This window comes from Cavia porcellus, unplaced genomic scaffold, assembly GCF_034190915.1.
Source record: "Cavia porcellus strain 051 isolate PalLab524CR breed Dunkin Hartley unplaced genomic scaffold, mCavPor4.1 scaffold_10, whole genome shotgun sequence".
NCBI classification, from domain to species: domain Eukaryota; kingdom Metazoa; phylum Chordata; class Mammalia; order Rodentia; family Caviidae; genus Cavia; species Cavia porcellus.
In genome coordinates, this window is record NW_026947493.1 from 28,392,336 (window position 1) to 28,410,735 (window position 18,400).

Sequence of the window (18,400 nt, forward strand, 5' to 3'; positions counted from 1 at the left end):
GTTCATTTTTTTTCTGTAAATCTGTATAACTTGTACCCTTTCTCTGCTTTTTTTTCTTTTCTCCTTAAATAAAATTTAAAAAAATAAAAAAAAAAATTTTATTTGAAAGGAAAAAGAGAAAAACACAAAACAAAACAAAGTGGTGTAAGGGTACAAGTAATACAGAGCTACAAAAAGAAAAACAAAAAAAAACAAACAGTAAGAAATCACTGGTTAATAGATTACATATTATCATCTTAGAGATAGTTGCTCAAATCACAGTATCAAAGCATACAAAGTGGACACTCAAACAGTGAGACTGCAAACAGCTGTGTTCAATGATCCAACCAAAAATATTAATATGGTCAGCTATTTAACACCCCTAAACACTCTTGCTGTTGTATCATTTAGAACTCTTTTTTTCCCCTCTCTTTTTTACAACAAAATTTACACATTTTGGGTTTTATTACTCCTTAGTTCTTATTACATTTTGGGGGGGAAAGAATAAAGTCAAATATGGCGAAACAAAGCTGTCAGTCAAAACCAAGGATAGAAATAGCACATGATGTAAAACAGAGTACAAGGTTATCAACAATGGTGATCAACGTTGTCTCTTGTTTCCTTAAAAAGAATCGTCTATCTCATTAGATATTATAAAGTTGAACAAAAGAGTAGAGAACAAGACCAATAAAACTTAAGCATTGTAAACATTACAGGACTTCCAAAGGAGACAACAGTCAAACCAGAATGGGCATCTTAGTGAATCTTATTGCCTTCAAAGTAGTTGCCTATACCCTCAAACTTGATACTATCATACAGAATGGAACAGAGTCTAATCATTCAAAACAAGTTAATAGGAAATCAAAAAAGGTTACTATTATACATCCTGCTAATTTTTAAAATTTTTCCCCTTAATTAAAACATACATAAGAAATAACTAAATAATATTTTTAAAGAATAAGGGAGAGATTGAGATAAAACAGGACATAACAATATAACAATACAGGTCAAAGCATGACTGTTTCAGCAACCTAGTGCTTCACCACCAAATAACCCAACTTAATAGTAGATACCATAGTGTCTGTCTTTTTCCTTGAAATGTTTGAATAAAACTTCATATACTATAGCTTCAAGTATTTCCATATCAATAAGCCCAGAATAAAGCCTTTCCAACTAATAAGTGAAAACTTTATAAGGCTTCAAGGCCACATAATGGGGAATCATGACTACCACATATTTTTATATATTTGAATCATTACTTACATTAGGGAAACTATTCGGTATTCACACGTGCAAGATTGATTTATTTCACTTACGAGTATGGTCTCAAGCTGCGCCCATTTATTGATAAATATTTCAATGTGATCCTTCTTTATAGCTGAATAATACTCCATTGTATAGAAATACCACAACTTTTTTATACATTCCTCAGTTGATGGACACTTGGGTTGTTTCCAAGATCTGGCGATTACAAATTGTGCTGCAATAAACATAGGTGCACATATATCACTGTGGTATGATGCTTTCAGTTCTTCTGGGAATATTCCTAGAAGTGGAATAGCTGGAATAAATGGGACTTCCAATCCCAGCTTTTTGAGAAATCTCCAGAATGACCTCTACAAAGGCTGTACCAGTCTACACTCCCTCCAACAGTGCAGGAGAGTTCCTTTTTCCCCACAGCCTCTCCAGCATTTGTTGTTGTTGGTTTTCTTGATCCTGGCCATTCTTTCAGAAGTGAGATGATATCTCAGTGTGGTTTTAATTTGCATTTCTGTAATGACTAATGATGATGAACATTTTTTCATGTATTTATTTGCCATTTGCATTTCTTCATCTGAGAAGTGCGTATTCATCTCAGATGCCCATTTTTGGATTGGATCTTTGAGTTTTGGGGGTCTGAGGTTTTTTAATTCTTTATATGTTTTAGACAAGAGTCCCTTGTCTGAGAGAGAGTTCACTAAAATCTTTTCCCAGTTTGTGGGTTTTCTTTTTAACCATGCTGGAGATTTGTTTTGACATGCAGAAACTTTTTAATAAGAAGTGGTCCTAGCTATTGATTCTGGGAAGTATTTCCTGTGCGGTTTGAGTCCTGTTCATGAATTCTCTACCTACTCCTATGTCTTCAAGGTTTCTACCCAATTTGTCTTCCAATAGATTTAGTGTTTCTGTTTTAATATTCAGATCTTTGACCCATTTAGATTTTAATTTAGTACATGGTGATAGACATGGGTCTAGCTTTTAGTTTTCTTCAAATGGAGAGCCAGTTTTTCCAGCACCATTTATTAAAGAGATTGTCGTTCTTCCAGTGAACCTGCTTGGCTCCTTTATCAAAGATAAGGTGGTTGAGTGTTTGTAGTTGTGGTTGTATCTTCCAATCTATTCCATTGATCTTCGGCTCTGTTTTGATTCCAATACCATGTTGTTTTTACTACTGTTGCTTTGTAGTATAACTTCAAGTCAGGGATTGTGATGCCTCCTGCTTTGTCTTTGCTGCTTAGAATTGCCTTTGCTATTCTAGGTCTCTTCTGGTTCCAGATGAAATTTAGGAGTGATTTCTCTAGATCTATAAGGTATGTTGATGGTATTTTTATTGAGATTGCATTGAATCTGTATAACAGTTTTGGGAGAATGGCCATTTTCACAATGTTTGTTCTTCCTATCCATGAGCAAGGGATGTCTTTCCATTTTCTGAGATCATCTTCAATTTCTTTTTTCAGTGTATTATAGTTTTCACTGTATAAATCTTTCACTTCTTTTGTAAGAGTAATTCCTATATTTCATTTTTTTCCTTGCTAATGTGAAGAGTGTAGTTTCTCTTATTTCCCTCTCTGTGATTTTGTTGTTCGTGTATAGGAATGCTATTGATTTCTGAGTATTGATTTTGTATCCAGCCACATTACTGAATTCATTTATTGTATCTAAGAGTCTTTCAATGGAGTTTAGAGGGTCTTCTATGTAGAGTATCATGTCATCTGCAAATAATGATAATTTAACTTCTTCTTTTCCTATCTTTACCCCTTTTATTTCTCTCTCTTGCCTAATTGCTCTGGCTAGTACTTCCAGTACTGTATTAAATGGGAGTGGGGATAAAGGACATCCTTGTCGTGTGCCTGATTTTAAAGTAAAGGCTTTCAATTTTTGGCCATTTAGTATAACGCTGGCTGTTGGTTTGTCATAAATGGCCTTTATTATATTGAGGTAAAGACCATCTATTCCAATTTTCTGTAAAGTTCTTATCATGAATAAATGTTGGACCTTATCGAAGGCTTTTTTCGCATCTATAGAAATGATCATGTGATTCTTACTTTTGGCTTCATTGATATGGTGGATTACATTTATTGATTTACGTATGTTGAACCATCCTTGCATTCCTGGGATGAATCCCACTTGGTCATGGTGTATAATCTTCTTGATGATTTGCTGCATCCTATTTGCCAATATTTTATTGAGGATTTTTGCATCTGTGTTCATTAGGGAGATTGGTCTATAGTTCTCTTTTTTAGTTGGGTCTTTCTCAGGTTTTGGTACTAGAATAATATTTGCTTCCAGGAATGACTTAGGAAGGATTGCTTCCCTTTCAATTTCATTGAATAGTTTGAGGAGTGTCGGCATTAGGTCTTCTTTGTATTTCTTTTAGAATTCTGCAGTGAATCCATTTGGGCCTGGGCTCTTCTTTGTAGGTAAGGACTTAATTACATTTTCAATTTCATTAACAGAAATTGGGTTATTCAATAGTTTTACATCCTCCTGATCTAGCTTTGGTACTTCATATGTTTCTAAGAATCTGTCTATTTCTTCTGTTATCAAACTTTTGAGAGCAGAGGTTTTCGAAATAGGTGTTGATGATCTTGTGTATTTCTATTGGGTCTGTAGTGATTTCACCTTTTTCATTTCTTATTGCATGAATTTGAGCGTTTTCTTCCCTTTTATTAATAAGGTTGGCTAGGGGCTTATCGATTTTATTTATTCTTTCAAAGAATCAACTCTTTGATTCGTTGATTCTTTGGATTATTTTCTTAGTCTCTATTGCATTGATTTCTGCTCTGAGTTTTATAATTTCCTCTCTTTTGGCTTTGGGCTTGACTTGCTCTTCTTTTTCTAGCTGTTTGAGGTGTAGCATTAAGTTATTTATTTGTATTCGTTCTGTTTTCCTGATGTGGGAACTCAGTGCAATAAATTTTCCTCTCAGGACGGCTTTCATTGCATCCCACAGATTCCGGTAAGTTGTATCTGCATTTTCATTTTCTTTTAGGTATTGTTTAATTTCTTCTTTAATTTCTTCTGTGATCCACTGATTACTCAAGAGTGTGTTATTCAGTTTCCATGTGTTTGCGGGATTTTTGCAGTATCTTTTATCATTAATTTCTAATTTCAGAGCGGTATGATCCGATAACATGCAAGGGATGATTTCAACTCTTTTGCATTTGTTTAAATATGTTCTGTGAGCTAATATATGGTCTATTTTAGAGAATGATCCATGGAGTGCTGAGAAGAATGTGTATTCTGATGTTGTTGGGTGGAACATTCTGTATATGTCTATCAAACCCATTTGTTCGCAGGTGTGATTCAGTTCTGTTATTTCTTTGCTCATTTTCTGTCTGGTTGATCTGTCCCTTGGTGTCAATGGCGTATTAAGGTCTGTTACAATTGTGTTACTGATAATTTTAGTTTTCATTTCTGTTAATAGTTGTTTTATATAATTGGGTGCTCTGGAGTTTGGTGCGTATATATTTAAGATAGTTATCTCTTCCTCTTGGAGTTTTCCCCTTACGAGTATGTAGTGACCTTCTTTGTCCTTTATGGTCATTGTTGGTTTAAAGTTCACATTGTCTGGAAACAGAATGGCTACTCCTGCCTTTTTTTTGATTCCTGCTGCATGAAGTATTGTTTTCCATCCTTTGACTTTCAGTCTGTGAGTATCCTTCTGGGTTAGATGGGTTTCCTGTAAACAGCATATGGTTGGATTTTGTTTCTTGATCCATTCTGCTAATCTGTTTCTTTTCATTGGTGCATTGAAACCATTTTCATTAATGGTTTTTACTGTTAAATGCTGGTTTATTGTTGACATGTTATCTCTCTGCTGTTGCATCTTTATCTTTCTGTTCTGTTTAATTATCTGCTTTGCTTAGTGGTTTTTTCCTTTGTGTATCTAAACTGTCTTTCAATATTTTTTGCAGGGTTGGTTTGGTGTTCATGAAGTTCTTCAGCTGTTCTTTGTCATGGAAGTATTGTATTTCCCCATCAATTTTGAATGATAGTTTTGCAGGATACATCAGTCTAGGTTGGAAATCACTTTGCTTTAGGATCTGGAATACTTCATTTCACTCCATGCTCTTCTTGACTTTATTGTTTGTGCTGAGAAGTCTGCTGTGATTCTGATAGGTTTTCCTTTATAAGTGATCTGTCTTTTCTCTCTGACAGCTTTTAATAATCTATTCTTGTGTTGGATTTCTGGGATGGTGATTATTATATGTCTAGGTGTAGTTTTATTTTGGTTATGACTATTGGGAGTTCTATATGCTTCACTGATCCTGATGTCGGTTTCTGATCTCATGCTTTGGAAATTTTCAGCTATTACTTCTCTAAATATCCTCTTGACATCCTTTATGTTGTGTCCTTCTTTTTCATTAATCCCTATCATTCTTATGTTATTTTTCTTTGCATCGTCTTGCAGTTGTTGAATTGTTGTTTCCTGACTCCTTGTTATTTTTAAAAGATCTTCCCTTTCCTGTTCACTAACTGCAATCCTGTCTTCAAGGTCTGAAATTCTATCTTCACTTTCATTAAGGCGGTTTTTACAACTTTCAGTGGAGTTTTTTATTTCCTGTATATCTCTGTGCATCTGCATTATGTATTCTGTTTGTTTCTTATATTGCTCGTCTAGGGATTCTATCTTTTTGTTTAGTTCCTCCAATTATTTTATCTGTGTTTTCTTTAGATATATTCAGAATCTCTTTCATTTCTTTTATCATTTCATCTTTTACCTGGGAGATTATTTCGAGTTTGAATTTCTTTAAAGCTTCCTGGAGTTGCTTGTTAATTTCAGTAGCTATTGTGTCCGATATTTGAGGTGAATGGCATATATTTTCTTCTATATACATTGCTCCTAGGGTTTCTTGAGATGGGCTGGAGGTTTGAGGTTGTAATTTGTCTTTCAGTTTTTCATTTTCCTATATTTCTGTGTTTCAAGTGTTATTTGAAAGCTTCCTCAGGATCTGTTGGAAATCCCCTTCTATGTTTGCAGCTACTGAGACTCTGGCACCACGCTACCCCAAGCCCCTTGGCCTGCAGAACCAATGGCCCTCCTCTGCCTGCTCAGAACTCTGCAGTTCCAGACAAGCTGTGCCTCAGGGACACTGTGCACCCACTTGCCCTTTGGAAGCTCCACAGCTCTCCAATCGCAGCCGGGATGTGGAGGCAGATGTAGATGCCTCAAACCCACCTCTCCACTTCACTGCACCTGGAAGCCTGGAGGGAACCAAACAGTCTGGGCTCTGGGCAGAGTGCGCTGAGCACTCACCACAGGCTGCAGTGCCTCCTGAACCCGCGATGCTCCTCCGCCCGCCAAGACATCCACAGTCCTCCAGACACACAGGGAGGCCAATGCAGGCGCCCAGATCCGTCCAGCCCCTCCTCTGCACACCGATGGCTAGGCGCGGCAGTCCCAAACAGGCTGGGCTCCAGGGATAGTGTGGGCCTGCCCACTCGTTGGAAGCTCAGCAGTTTTCCAAGTGCAGACGGGATGGGGAGGCGGATGTAAAGGCCTCAAACCCACTTCTCCACTTCACTGCACCCGAAACCCTGGAGGGTCCCAAACAGTCTGGAATTTGGGCAGAATTCGCTGAGCACTCACCACTGGCCGCGGTGCCTCAGGAACCTGCGATCCCTCCCTGCTTGCTGAGATATCCACAGTCCTCCAGACACAAGGGGAGGCTGATGTAGGCGCCCCAGATCCGCCCAGCCCCTCCTGTGCCCTTGATTTAGTATTTATTCTTTCAGTTTTTGTTTTCCATGCTGCCTTTCCTTAGATTTTGATATGTAATTAGTTGACTTCATTTTAGCATAGTATTTAAAAAGAATTCATTTGTACTGATTGGGTTTATGAAGAGAATTTTTTATTTAACTGATTTGGTGAAGTAGTTAAACTCATAATAGCCCTTTTTTATTTCTTAGCTTAAAAAAAAGCCTACTAATAACAAGTGAGACTGAAATGCAGGAAATGTGTATGTTTCTTAGCGAGTGTGCTTTCAAGGGAGATTACTGTAGCCTTTCTGTGGCTTGCCTTTCTTACATTTAGACATTCATCACTAAAGATAGACACACCCTTCAGTCAGTGATGAACAGCATGCATGACAGTCAGTAGGACACACATCCCAGGAGTGTAGTAGGCTGTGCCATTCAGTCCTTTTATGTACACTTTGCGATGTTTACACAATGATAATTGTCTAATAATATCTTTCTGAGACAGTGTCCCCATTTGTAAGTGATGCACAGCTGAATTTGAATTAAGCGAAAGCACCTACAACGTGGCCTTAAGATGACCACAACTAAAATCAAAGCACAAACACTTTAGAATACTTGTTGAGTTTCACAGATTTGCACTTAAAACTATAGAGAGTTGGTAGTGGTGATCCACGCATTTCATAAATTAGATAAAAGAAGAGTAGTCTTTGCATCCAATGATTTTAATTGTTTATTTGTTAATTCTCCTAAAGGCTTTGTTAAAAATAGTGGTTGATTAGTGCTGTAAGAGCAAACAAACAAACACCAAACAGCATTTCCACTTTCCTTTGCTTCAATAATATTTTAAAGTACTCTTTTAAAAGTATACCAAGTTTACGTGTCTAGTGTGCATAGCATCTTATGGCCACTTAATCATTTCTTCACTCTCATGTTGTCGCTAACAGTTACTGTAGTGTTGCAGTTAGAACTTGGCTTTAAAAATGATAACAAAGAAGGGAGTCCAATTGTGATCCTGTGTCTGAAGAATTTGAAGCTTCCATTAGCGATCAGTTACGGCAGGAAAGAAAACAGAAATAAAGCTTCTGTCTGTACCAGTTCTGGGCAAGAGCATAACAAAGAAAAGCCTCTAAGAGGCTTGGGAAATGAATGAGAAAATAAAGTGAGAAAAAATGGAAGCACAGTGTAAAGACATGAAGGAGATGAATACAAGAATGCTTACTATGAAACCCAGTGGGAGGCACTGTTAGCTAGAGGGATCAGCAATGTGGCTTGGACTGTGACCCAGGTCGGCTTCCTGTAATGGCACAGGGCCCTGTGCCTTACTGTACCTGTTTGCTCAGAAGGCTTTCTGTAGCTACCGTGATGCTCTTGAATTGCCATTTAAGAAGTTCCTTTCTTTATTTAGCAGAGGGTCTAGCATTTTCATTTTGCTCTAGACTCCATAAATTATGTGTCTGGTCCTGGCTCTGATATGAAATCTGCACACATTTGGGGCAAGTTTCTTCACTGTGCCTGTTTTCTCATCTATGAAGTGAGAATCACAAAAATACCTTGTAGTTGGGTGATGTTGAGGATTAAAGGGAAATAACTGAATTAGTTATGATTTGTGGGTGTCTTTGTAGCCATCTGCATTTCTTACACAGTATATCAGGAGTCTTCAGACTCTTTGATCTCACAACAGATTTAATAATGACTCAGCTTTCACTTACTTGGGCTATGTACATCAATATTTACTGCATTAGAAATTAAAACCAAGAAAAGGTTAAAAGTAGAAGAATGTACAAGCACACTTTCTAGTTTTTCTGAGGGTGATGATAATATCAGATGCACTGGTTTAGTATGAATTTGTTTCTTGCATATGTAGGCTGAACAGTCACATATGTTTAATGAATTCCAGGGATGATATATTCAGCGTGTGACATAAAATGAAAGAAATATACAAAAGCTGAACATAGATGAGGAATCAAACTGTTCTGTCTACTGTTTGACTGATTATTACTGTTTTTGTCCCTGTTAGCATGAAACACAAGATCAGCTACATGTCTGATTTTAGTTTTGGGGTGTGTGTGTGTGTGTGTGTGTGTGTGTATGTAACTGGGCATTCAACCCAGGACCTTAGCACTAAGACATATGTCCTGCCTTTTTTATTGTTTTGAGAAAAGGTATTGCTAAGACACTGTAAATTGTTTAGAGTGGGCTTGACCTGTGATTCTTTTCAGTGTCTCCCTTCCTTGGAGCCAGCTGATTATGGACTGAAACCTCTACAAACTGTGAACTAAATAAACCTTTCCCCCTTTTAATTTTGATAGTCAGATATTTTGCCTCAGCAATGAGAGAAATGTAACTAAGACAGACTTTGGTGTCACAGAAACAGAGTTGTTGCTGTCTGGTCATGTGGCTCAAGAGCTTCTGGAACTAACTTGTGGGAATGGGAAGAGTTAGGCAAGACTTGAAGATTCCAGAGCTGGAATGCCTGTGGTTTACTTAATGGGAGATTCTGGCAGAGCTCTGAAGACCAGAATTCTGATAGAAACGCTGCCAGTAAAGTTGCTCAGGAGGTTTCTGCTGAGGGCTGCATTAGCTACTAGAGTGCAGACAATGTGTTACAGCCTGGGAGAAAGTTTGTCGTCATTTTGCTCATGTCTAGAGACTTAGGCAGACACTAAGATTAAGAATAGTGGACTAATTATGCTCTAGCTTGTGTTTAGATGTCCCTCCAAAGCCTCATGTGGTCACAGGAGTGGCTTTTTGGAAGTGGCTGGATCTAAAGTGTATGGCCCTGGAATGTTTCATGGTACAATGCTAGGATCAAGGTCAGCAGGATTAAGGGTATGATTGCTATCCACCCCTAAATAGTCTGGATCAGATAAAAGGGGTACAAAGACGCTCTAAGATTCCTTGTTGGTTTTGCTGCCTCCCACCAGTCATAAACTGTTGATCCTCTGCCATGTGCCACCTTGTGTTGCAAGCAGCCAATTATGGTCTGAAACTTCTGCAAACTGTGAGCCCAAAGAGCCTCCTTTAACTCTGGGTGTCAAGGTATTTTGTCTAAGCTATTTAGGATTTATCCTGAATTAAGCTTGTAAAATCCAGATGGCATTTTAAAGACTGGGCTAGTTTAAGGAGAAAACTTAGATGTAGCCCTAACTTTATGCTTTTACTGTACTGCGAATTTTCATTGACTGATAGCAACTGCCTAACTTAAACAGTGTTGATGGTGACTTCTTTTCAAAGGATTAAATCTTAGCATGCAAGTAATGAAAGCTTCCACTCTAATACTTTCCTAATCTTAAATTTAAATTCTAGCAATTGGCCAATAATTTGAAATATTCACTATTTCCTAGGAAACACCACAAAGCTCTTTGGAAGCAGCCAGAATTTCATGGTGGCAAAACTGATTAATACAACTAGAAAGGTACTATGTAGTGTTTAACTTGGTCTAAATGTTTATGTATACTTCATAGTACAGCATCAGTTCATGGAACACAATTCAGAAGCTTTAATTCCTAATTTATTGATATCTTACGCTAATAGAATAGCTGGCAATTTAATGAACATAATAGGTACATTGAGAATTTGCTGAGCCAGGGAGCTAACTGGAAAATAGAAATAAGTGTGCATAAAGGATACTGTATTGGCTAAAGGTCTGTGTGATTCTAAATGATCCAGGATTTTTATAGGTGCTCACAAGTTGATCCCAGCCACAGAGTTTGATTCTCTTTTCTATACAGTGCAAGGTATACTAATGACCTTTTTTTTTTTAATGTGGAAAGTGGTTTTTTTGTTGTTGTTTTGTTTTGTTTTGATTTCTGAGGATTGAATCCAGACCCTTGTACATGCTAGGCAATGCTGTACCACAGAGTTACATCCCCAGCCCAAGAGGCAGGCTTGGTTTGAATACCATTATGACACTTAGAAGCTCTGAGACCAGGCACAAGTAATTTGTTCTAGGTGAGATTCATATTCATTACCTTTCAATACCAAAACAAAGTACTGTAAAGTTAAAACTCTATTGTAAGATGTAAACTTTCTTATTAATAATGGTAACGTCATTCCTACTTGTCAACTAAACTGTATGTCTGAAAGGTTCCTTCCCTACCCAGTGTTTGCTGAAATCAGTATAAGAATTTAAAAATAAAAAGCAGTTAATGTAAATAGCCTTTCAAATCTATTACATTAATTATTCATTATTGATACATAAAACCATAAAATATATGCATAGCTCCTTTTGTAGGCTGAGACGGTATTTTCCCCTCCAAGCCTACATACAGTAGGGGAACCAGGAGCCTTGGTAGAGTGTGACCTATTAAAATGTACACAGGTTAGGTGTGGTGGAGCACAACTCTAATCCTAGCACTCGGGAGACTGAGGCAGGAGGATGGAGACTCTTCTCAACAGCTCCCCACCTAAACACCACATTTTGCACATCTGTATATTAGAAATAACAGGTATTTGTCACAAGCTGACAAAAGGCATGTTTTAAAATTCTGTATTTCCACTTTTAGAGCAATTCAACAAAAGCAGTGTCTGAATTTTAAAATTAAGAAAAGATACATACTCATCATGAACAATGGTGGGGCCATCCCGTGTTAAGGCCTCTTCCTTGATGACATTGATCAGTTCAAAGGTACTGCTTATGGGAGCATCTGGGTTAGGCCATTTGGGACACTGAAAGTGCCGGACTTCTAGGACGTAGTCATCCTATAACCAACACAACATCAGTCACGGTGCTTCTTTCATGTCGTATTCTAAGTCAGATGGATGGAACTTGCAATTTAGAAAGTATATATTGCAGACAGCTCTGAACAGTGAGAGGTTAATTAACCAAACCACTGGTGAGAAGAATAATACAAGGGCGGTCTTCCCATCATGAGAAAAATGAGTAGGTCATACTCCTGCAACCATATAAATTACTTTGTCTTTTAAATTATTAATATGAGAGAGTCCTCCTTTATCCTTTTTCACAGAAAGCAGTTAAAGGACATTAAAATATTGTTTATTAAAAATCCTTAATCATCTCTGCAACATATTGCAAAGTTTACATTTCAAATGATAAAGAAAATATCGAGGTGTAATATATTCTTTTTGTAATTAGGTCAACAGACCTATTCATATGCATGTGGAATCAGAGAAACTGTTACCTTGCATCTTGTCAGCTGGAAAAAGCAAATATGGAAGGAAGAGTAAAGGGAAATGTATATTTAAAATGAAATCTTACTCAATTGCCTAAATTCCTTGAGGGTAGTAGGTTAATCCACTGTTACCTAAGAGATGATTCCAAGCGCCTGTATGGCTATTACAGAGCAAGTGAGATTGAGCTCACCTGTGTTGCCTCAAGGATAAAGTCATGGATGATGATTTGTTCTTCATTAGAGAGGCACAGTCTGTCTTTGCTGATGAGGGTGACAGTGAAAGCCTCACAGTTCATGGGTTCTTCTCGACTTGGCCAGTAGACAAACTCATCTTCTGCCTTTGACAATTAAAAAAGTTTTTTTAATTTTCTTGCAAAATGGTTTTTTATTCTGCCATTTTCCATATCTGTTAAGCCATCTTTTAAACAGTTTATAGTTTTATATCCCAAGCTATTTATGCTAAGCTCAGTGGTTTATGTAGAACTATGTTTTCTACATAATGTTTCTTTTCTAGCAGCTTTCATCTGTCATTCTCACAAGTCCAGCACTGGCTCTGTAAAGATGTGTACTGAAAGCTGCTCAGTGTTCCAGATACAATTAGCATACTTAAAAAGGAGATGAGATCTAGGTCAAGTAATTTTATTTCATAGTTGCTTAAGCAATCAAAACATGACTATGCTGTTCCTGTGGAGTATATTCCCAATTCTATAGTGGAATATCTCTTTGCAGAGGACCTTCATAAACATTATCTTCCTGAATATTTATAATACATTAGTCTGAGAAGGATGTTTTAAAAACACACTTGCATAGAAGTTATAGGAAATCATGTTATATGATATACATGCAGGTAGATAGTAGAATGTGCCTTATAATCAAACAAATTAGCAAATGTACTGTGCTACATAGTTTTTGGTGGAAGAGCAAGTAATAATCTTATCTAGCATAAATTCCAAACATTGCATAATTTTATTATCTATGTTCTTTATGTTGTACATTAGTTATCTAGGGTTTTCATTCTATCTGTTACTTTGTATCCTTTCACTTACATCTTCCCATTTCCTTCCCTATCCTGTATCTACCATTTTGTTCTCCCTACACATTTAAACCTATTACTGTTTTTTTTTTATTGGTGAGATCATGTAGTAAGTGTCTAGTGACTGACTTGTTTCACTTACCCTAATGTTCTCCGTGGTCCATCTACTCTGGCAAATACAAGAGTCTATTTTTCCTTAGATCTGGAAAATATACTCTTGTATTTATTTAGTATAGCGTCTTTGCCTGTCTGTCTACAGGCAGACAGGTTGTTTCTATATTTTAGTTATTGTGAATAATGCTACAGTCAGCATGGACATTCAGACAGTCAGATAGCTTTACATGGTGGTGACTTCATTTTACTTGGCTATATATATAATTTTATCTATTTACTTTTTTCATTAGTGTGAGTTGAACCCAGGGCCTTGTGTATGCTAGGCAAGCACTCTGCCAATGAGCTGTATCCCAAGTCCTGGTGGTCCTGGTTTTAATTTCATTAGAGACCACTGTACTCTTTTTTCCATAATGACTGTGGAGTCTACAGTCCCATTTACATTTTGAGAGTTCCTTTTTTCCCACACCTTTACCACCCTTGTCATTTATTTCTCATTTACTCTCAACCTAATATAAAGTGGTAAATCATAGTGATTTTTGATGTGTATATCCCAGATGATTAATTATATTGAGCATCTTTTTTATATATTTGCTGGTCATTTTTATATCTTATTTGCAGATACATCCATTAAGGTCTCTTGCTCATTTCTTATTAGGGATATTCATTTTTCTATTACTGAGTTGTATTATTTCTTTTAAATTTTCAGTTTTAAGTAGGCTTGGTATTCTGAAGGTGGAGCAGAATGTGACAAAGTGAAGAAGTTGGTACTGATGGGGCACATAGTCAAATGCATGTCATTCAGACTAGGGGTTCAATCACATGCTCTTCCTTCTTGATTAAAATACTTACTCTCATACCCATGAAGGCAGATTCTCATTGTTTTTATCTTATGAGCTCACATGTCCATGTAGCTTATTTTCAAGACCCAGATAATTCTGAGATTTAAGGATGCGTGCAATTTACTCAAGCTTATTTCATAAATTTTCCCACAGGTTGCTACATATTTCAGAGACCTCAATAGAGAAGGACTAGGGCAGGAGACAGATAGTTGTGTAGTCAGTCTTGGTGATTCATAGGTTATACCCAAATAGTCTTTCCTATCACTAGCCTGCACTGTGTCTGACTTGCCTATGGAATAGGAAAAAATATAATGAAACATTATTAGTACTTCTAATGAAGTATTTTTCTGAAAGACGTTGGTATGTTGTGGAGTGTGGGACATTTATAGTAAAATGATTGAATAGTGTGGACTCTGGAGACAGACATTGTGGCTCCAGTAGTTTCTGCATGTTCTTGGGCAAGACAGTTTCCTCAGTTTTCTCAGCTACTAAATGAGATAGTAGTAGTACCTGTGAAAATTGAGTTATGTTTGTTCAAAATAACATAGAGTAGATAGCAAATCAGTCTATAGAAAAGGTTTTTCAAAACCACCTACCACATTCCACAATAAACTACAGCTGAAGGGTAATAGAACTGGAAAGGTTGGTATTACAATTCTATGAAGTGAATTTCTATAGTCTTCAAGTGTATATTCCTTCACAGGCCATTTAGTTCTGTGGCATGGTGCCCAGTACATTTATGTTCATTTATGTTCCTAGTGTCAAGCACTCATTAATATATAGCAGATGTGCTTTACTCACCAAGCTCTGGTTGTCAGGCAGCATGACAATGATCTGTGCATTGTGATCCCAAATCATTCGCCAGAAATCTTTCGTAGTATGTGGCAGAGGATGCTGGGTTATAATAAATTCATTGCTCCTATAATATCCCTTTAGTTAGGAAGAGAAAAACCCAGCAATTTATGAGTATTTTATTCTAACTTTGTGGTAGTAAGGTAAGTTTATGAAACAAAACAGCATTTTTTTTTTTTTTGGTCTTTTAAAAATATGGAACGCTTCATGAATTTGTGTGTCATCCTTGCACAGGGGCCATGCTAATCTTCTCTGTATCGTTCCAATTTTAGTATATGTGCTGCTGAAGCGAGCATAAAACAGTTATTTTACAAAGGCATTCATCAATTTTCAGATATATTTCTGCTAACAATGTACAGTTTTCTCATTATATGCAGTTTACTTCAAGTCACCCCTGCTGTTTTTCTTAATAGTAATTTCAGCATTTATTCAAAGACTAGATGGGTGAAATTAACAATAAATTTCTTAAGAAGGAATTTAGACATTTAGATATTTTTATACTGTTACTGTTTGGCAGTCTTCTGTTAAAAATTTCAAAATACAGAAATTTCTGTATTTTTGATATTTAATATACTGAGAAATTAATTCAGAACTTAAATCAGTCACATAGCTGGTCTCTACTCTTTAACATCTCTTGGTTTATTATGCTTTATTTCTGATTAATAATTAACTCTTACCATGATATAAGAAGCATTAATGTAATCTGTTCCTTTCATTCCAGGCAAAGGTGCAAGACCCACTCGAGCTCGCTCAGCTATCATATGGAAAAAACATTAGTACATTCACCTTAGTATACACAGGAACCAACAACCCTTTCCAAGATTTACTTATTGAAGACCATACCACCCTAATTCTGTGTTCTAAGTCTCACCTATATAGTATGCTTAAACAAGCTAAGATGTTATCAGGGAACATGACGTTTTGCTGTACACATCCAGGATATTGGTAATATAAAAATGAAATGTTAATGAGGGAGAGGTTTTCATAACATCACTGAGAGTACTGTACTATACTACCAGTATATGAGGTTTGCTATTCTTACACTGAACACCAATTATGTTGTCTTTTGCTTTTTTCCAACCCTTTATCCCTTTCTCCCCACAAAGTTGTTAGAAAACAGTGGCCTCCTCAGTAGCGATAAATCTCTTCACAGCTTACCATGCCTGTGTCTGCACTACATACACGGTGTCCTCTGTTTTGTTGTGAGTTACTTGTATAAGGGTCACCACCAATCATTAGTGCATAGCTTTCATAGCCAGAATAATTCAGTGATGCAGTATGAGATACACAGAGTAATTCAGGTAAATGTTAAAGGCATGCTAATGCCACTGTGATGATAACTTTGATATTATTTTTAAGTTGAAATACAGTAAAAATAAGCACATTCTTATATGTTGAAATGAATCAAAACTAGATTTCATTTCATGTAGATGGAGTGACTTCACAGCACTCAGAGCTGCCACATCTACTTGTTTCAAACTCCCAGCTACAGTAAACATAGTATTCTCCCTTTGCTTAGTAGCTGCTGGTTATAAAATACAGTTTACAACATGAACACATGGAACCTAGTCAAACTGATTTTAAGCTCTTACATGGCACAACTGAAGAGTTTCTGTTCTTTTCTTTGTTACATTCTTTCTGAGCACTGAAGCATTCCACGTATTTTGCATTACACTGTGTAATGAGCTGAAAGAAAAGTGACATTTCCGTCTTCATTCAAGGTCATAATTGATAGCACCTGTTTTCACAATTTGGACCAATACCAATAATCAGATTATTACCAAACACATTTTTTGTTGGTAACAAAGAATGTTTTCTTGCCTTACAAGTGGTATTTGAGTGGTTGTGTCTTTGTGTAACTTCTTTCAGATACTAGGCTCCTGGAATAATGATACTGGGTGTGTGTGCAGTATTGATTGGATGATGTAGATTTCTGTGTTGTAGGTTGTTATTGCTTTTGTGAATTCTGTCTGTCATTCCTGAATGGTACATAAGATGCTAGAGTGCCTATTCTAGAAAAGACTGTTTAAGCCTTTGAAGAATTAATGATGGTTCTAGAAGATAAAGTACAACTTAATGGGTTCTTAGTACTTTTCCCTTTAACTGAGATTGTTATAAAGCAGCAGAGGCAAACTGTATAGCATCCATGCTGCAGTGGGCTTTCTGTTACCACTGAAAGCTCTAAAAGATTCGCTGGCACTATTGTAACACCATTACAAATGATCAGCCCAAAAGTGTAGTTATTTTTCTATATATATGGACGATGGTTGAACCATTTGCAATACTATTTTTTGTGGTGATGGGTGGGGACAGTCTATTTTAATTCAATTTTGTAAGAATAGTGAATTTTGTTACTGTTGTCATGGCCCTAGAAGTAGTTTTCTTTTTTGAGTGTCTGATTATTTTATTTGAATTGTGAAATGTTTAGTGTTTGAAAAAGTCATTACCTGGTTACCAACAGAAGAGACAGATCTATTCTATGAATCTTTCTATTTTTAAAGTTCTGTATGTATAAAGAAAAACAAACAGTTGAGCATTTTTTATCTCAAATTCCTGGCACCAGCAGAGTGTCAGATTCTGTGGGAGACTGGAGTATTTGTATATATATGCTGTCTGTGGGACAGAAATCAAGTCAAGATAGAAAATTTATGTTTTATATATAAATAGCCTAAAGATAAGCTTATACACATACATAATATACGTTTTATGGTGTGGAATAATCTGTTGCATGATGGTTGACACTCAAAGTTTTAGAGTTTGGAGCATTTAATTTTTTTGCACATTATTTTATAAGTGTACAGTTTTTCAAGATGGAAAATAAATGAGTCTGTGCTGTTTTAATTTTCATGATGAAACTTTCACAGAGCCCAAAAATTTCAGTTGAATCTGTGCTGCAGAAATAAAAAAGAGACAGAACTTAAGACATGCTGCTACTTAATGTTTTCTGAGAATTCATTTTTAAACTTAAAATGATACATTTTAAATCTTCATTATTAATTATTCATTAATTATTATCACCAGTGATTTTATAGTAGTTGGGATGTTAAGAGGAGAACTAGGCATTTAAAATTATTGTTAGGATTAAACTCAGTACAAATGTTTTTCATTTTATATCCCTTGATGTAATTTGCTTAGCAATCTCATCTCTTTAGTTGAGATTCAAATGAAAGGTTTCAGAGTCTGGGAAGCTTTATCATGAAAAGTAAAATCGTACTTTTTTTTATCTTTTCAATCTTGACACAAAATGGGACATTACCTACATATACAACAGTATGTAAAAAAAACCTGAAAAGTTAATGAAAAACTATTTAGATAAAAACTCGAACTATTTCTAAGATGACGGTATGTAACTTATCGACTGGTGATTTCTTACTGTTTATTTTTCTGAAATTCTGTATTGTTTCTACCCTTTTTTCTGTTTTTTTTCCTTTCTCTTTAAATAAAAAAAAAATTAAAGAAAGTACTTAGTGATTGGAAAGACACCATTT

General features: G+C 36.2%; 1 protein-coding gene and 1 non-coding gene across 6 annotated transcripts in view; both read right to left on the reverse strand.

Moving 5' to 3' along the window:
• The window catches only part of Ptprg (protein tyrosine phosphatase receptor type G), a 671,458-nt gene that overhangs the window by 12,613 nt on the left and 640,445 nt on the right, over positions 1–18,400 (reverse strand). For all 5 annotated transcript variants that reach the window (XM_003480132.4, XM_063257832.1, XM_013143912.3 and 2 more), the window contains 5 exons: positions 16,505–16,598; positions 15,590–15,666; positions 14,862–14,990; positions 12,266–12,412; positions 11,501–11,643 (listed from right to left, as the gene is read on the reverse strand). In XM_003480132.4, coding sequence (XP_003480180.2) covers positions 11,501–11,643; positions 12,266–12,412; positions 14,862–14,990; positions 15,590–15,666; positions 16,505–16,598 — 590 coding nt within the window. The remainder of the gene's footprint in view (positions 1–11,500; positions 11,644–12,265; positions 12,413–14,861; positions 14,991–15,589; positions 15,667–16,504; positions 16,599–18,400) is intronic.
• LOC111754705 (U6 spliceosomal RNA) lies at positions 15,102–15,208 on the reverse strand. The gene has a single exon (XR_002789374.1). It is a non-coding gene; the product is annotated as a U6 spliceosomal RNA (small nuclear RNA).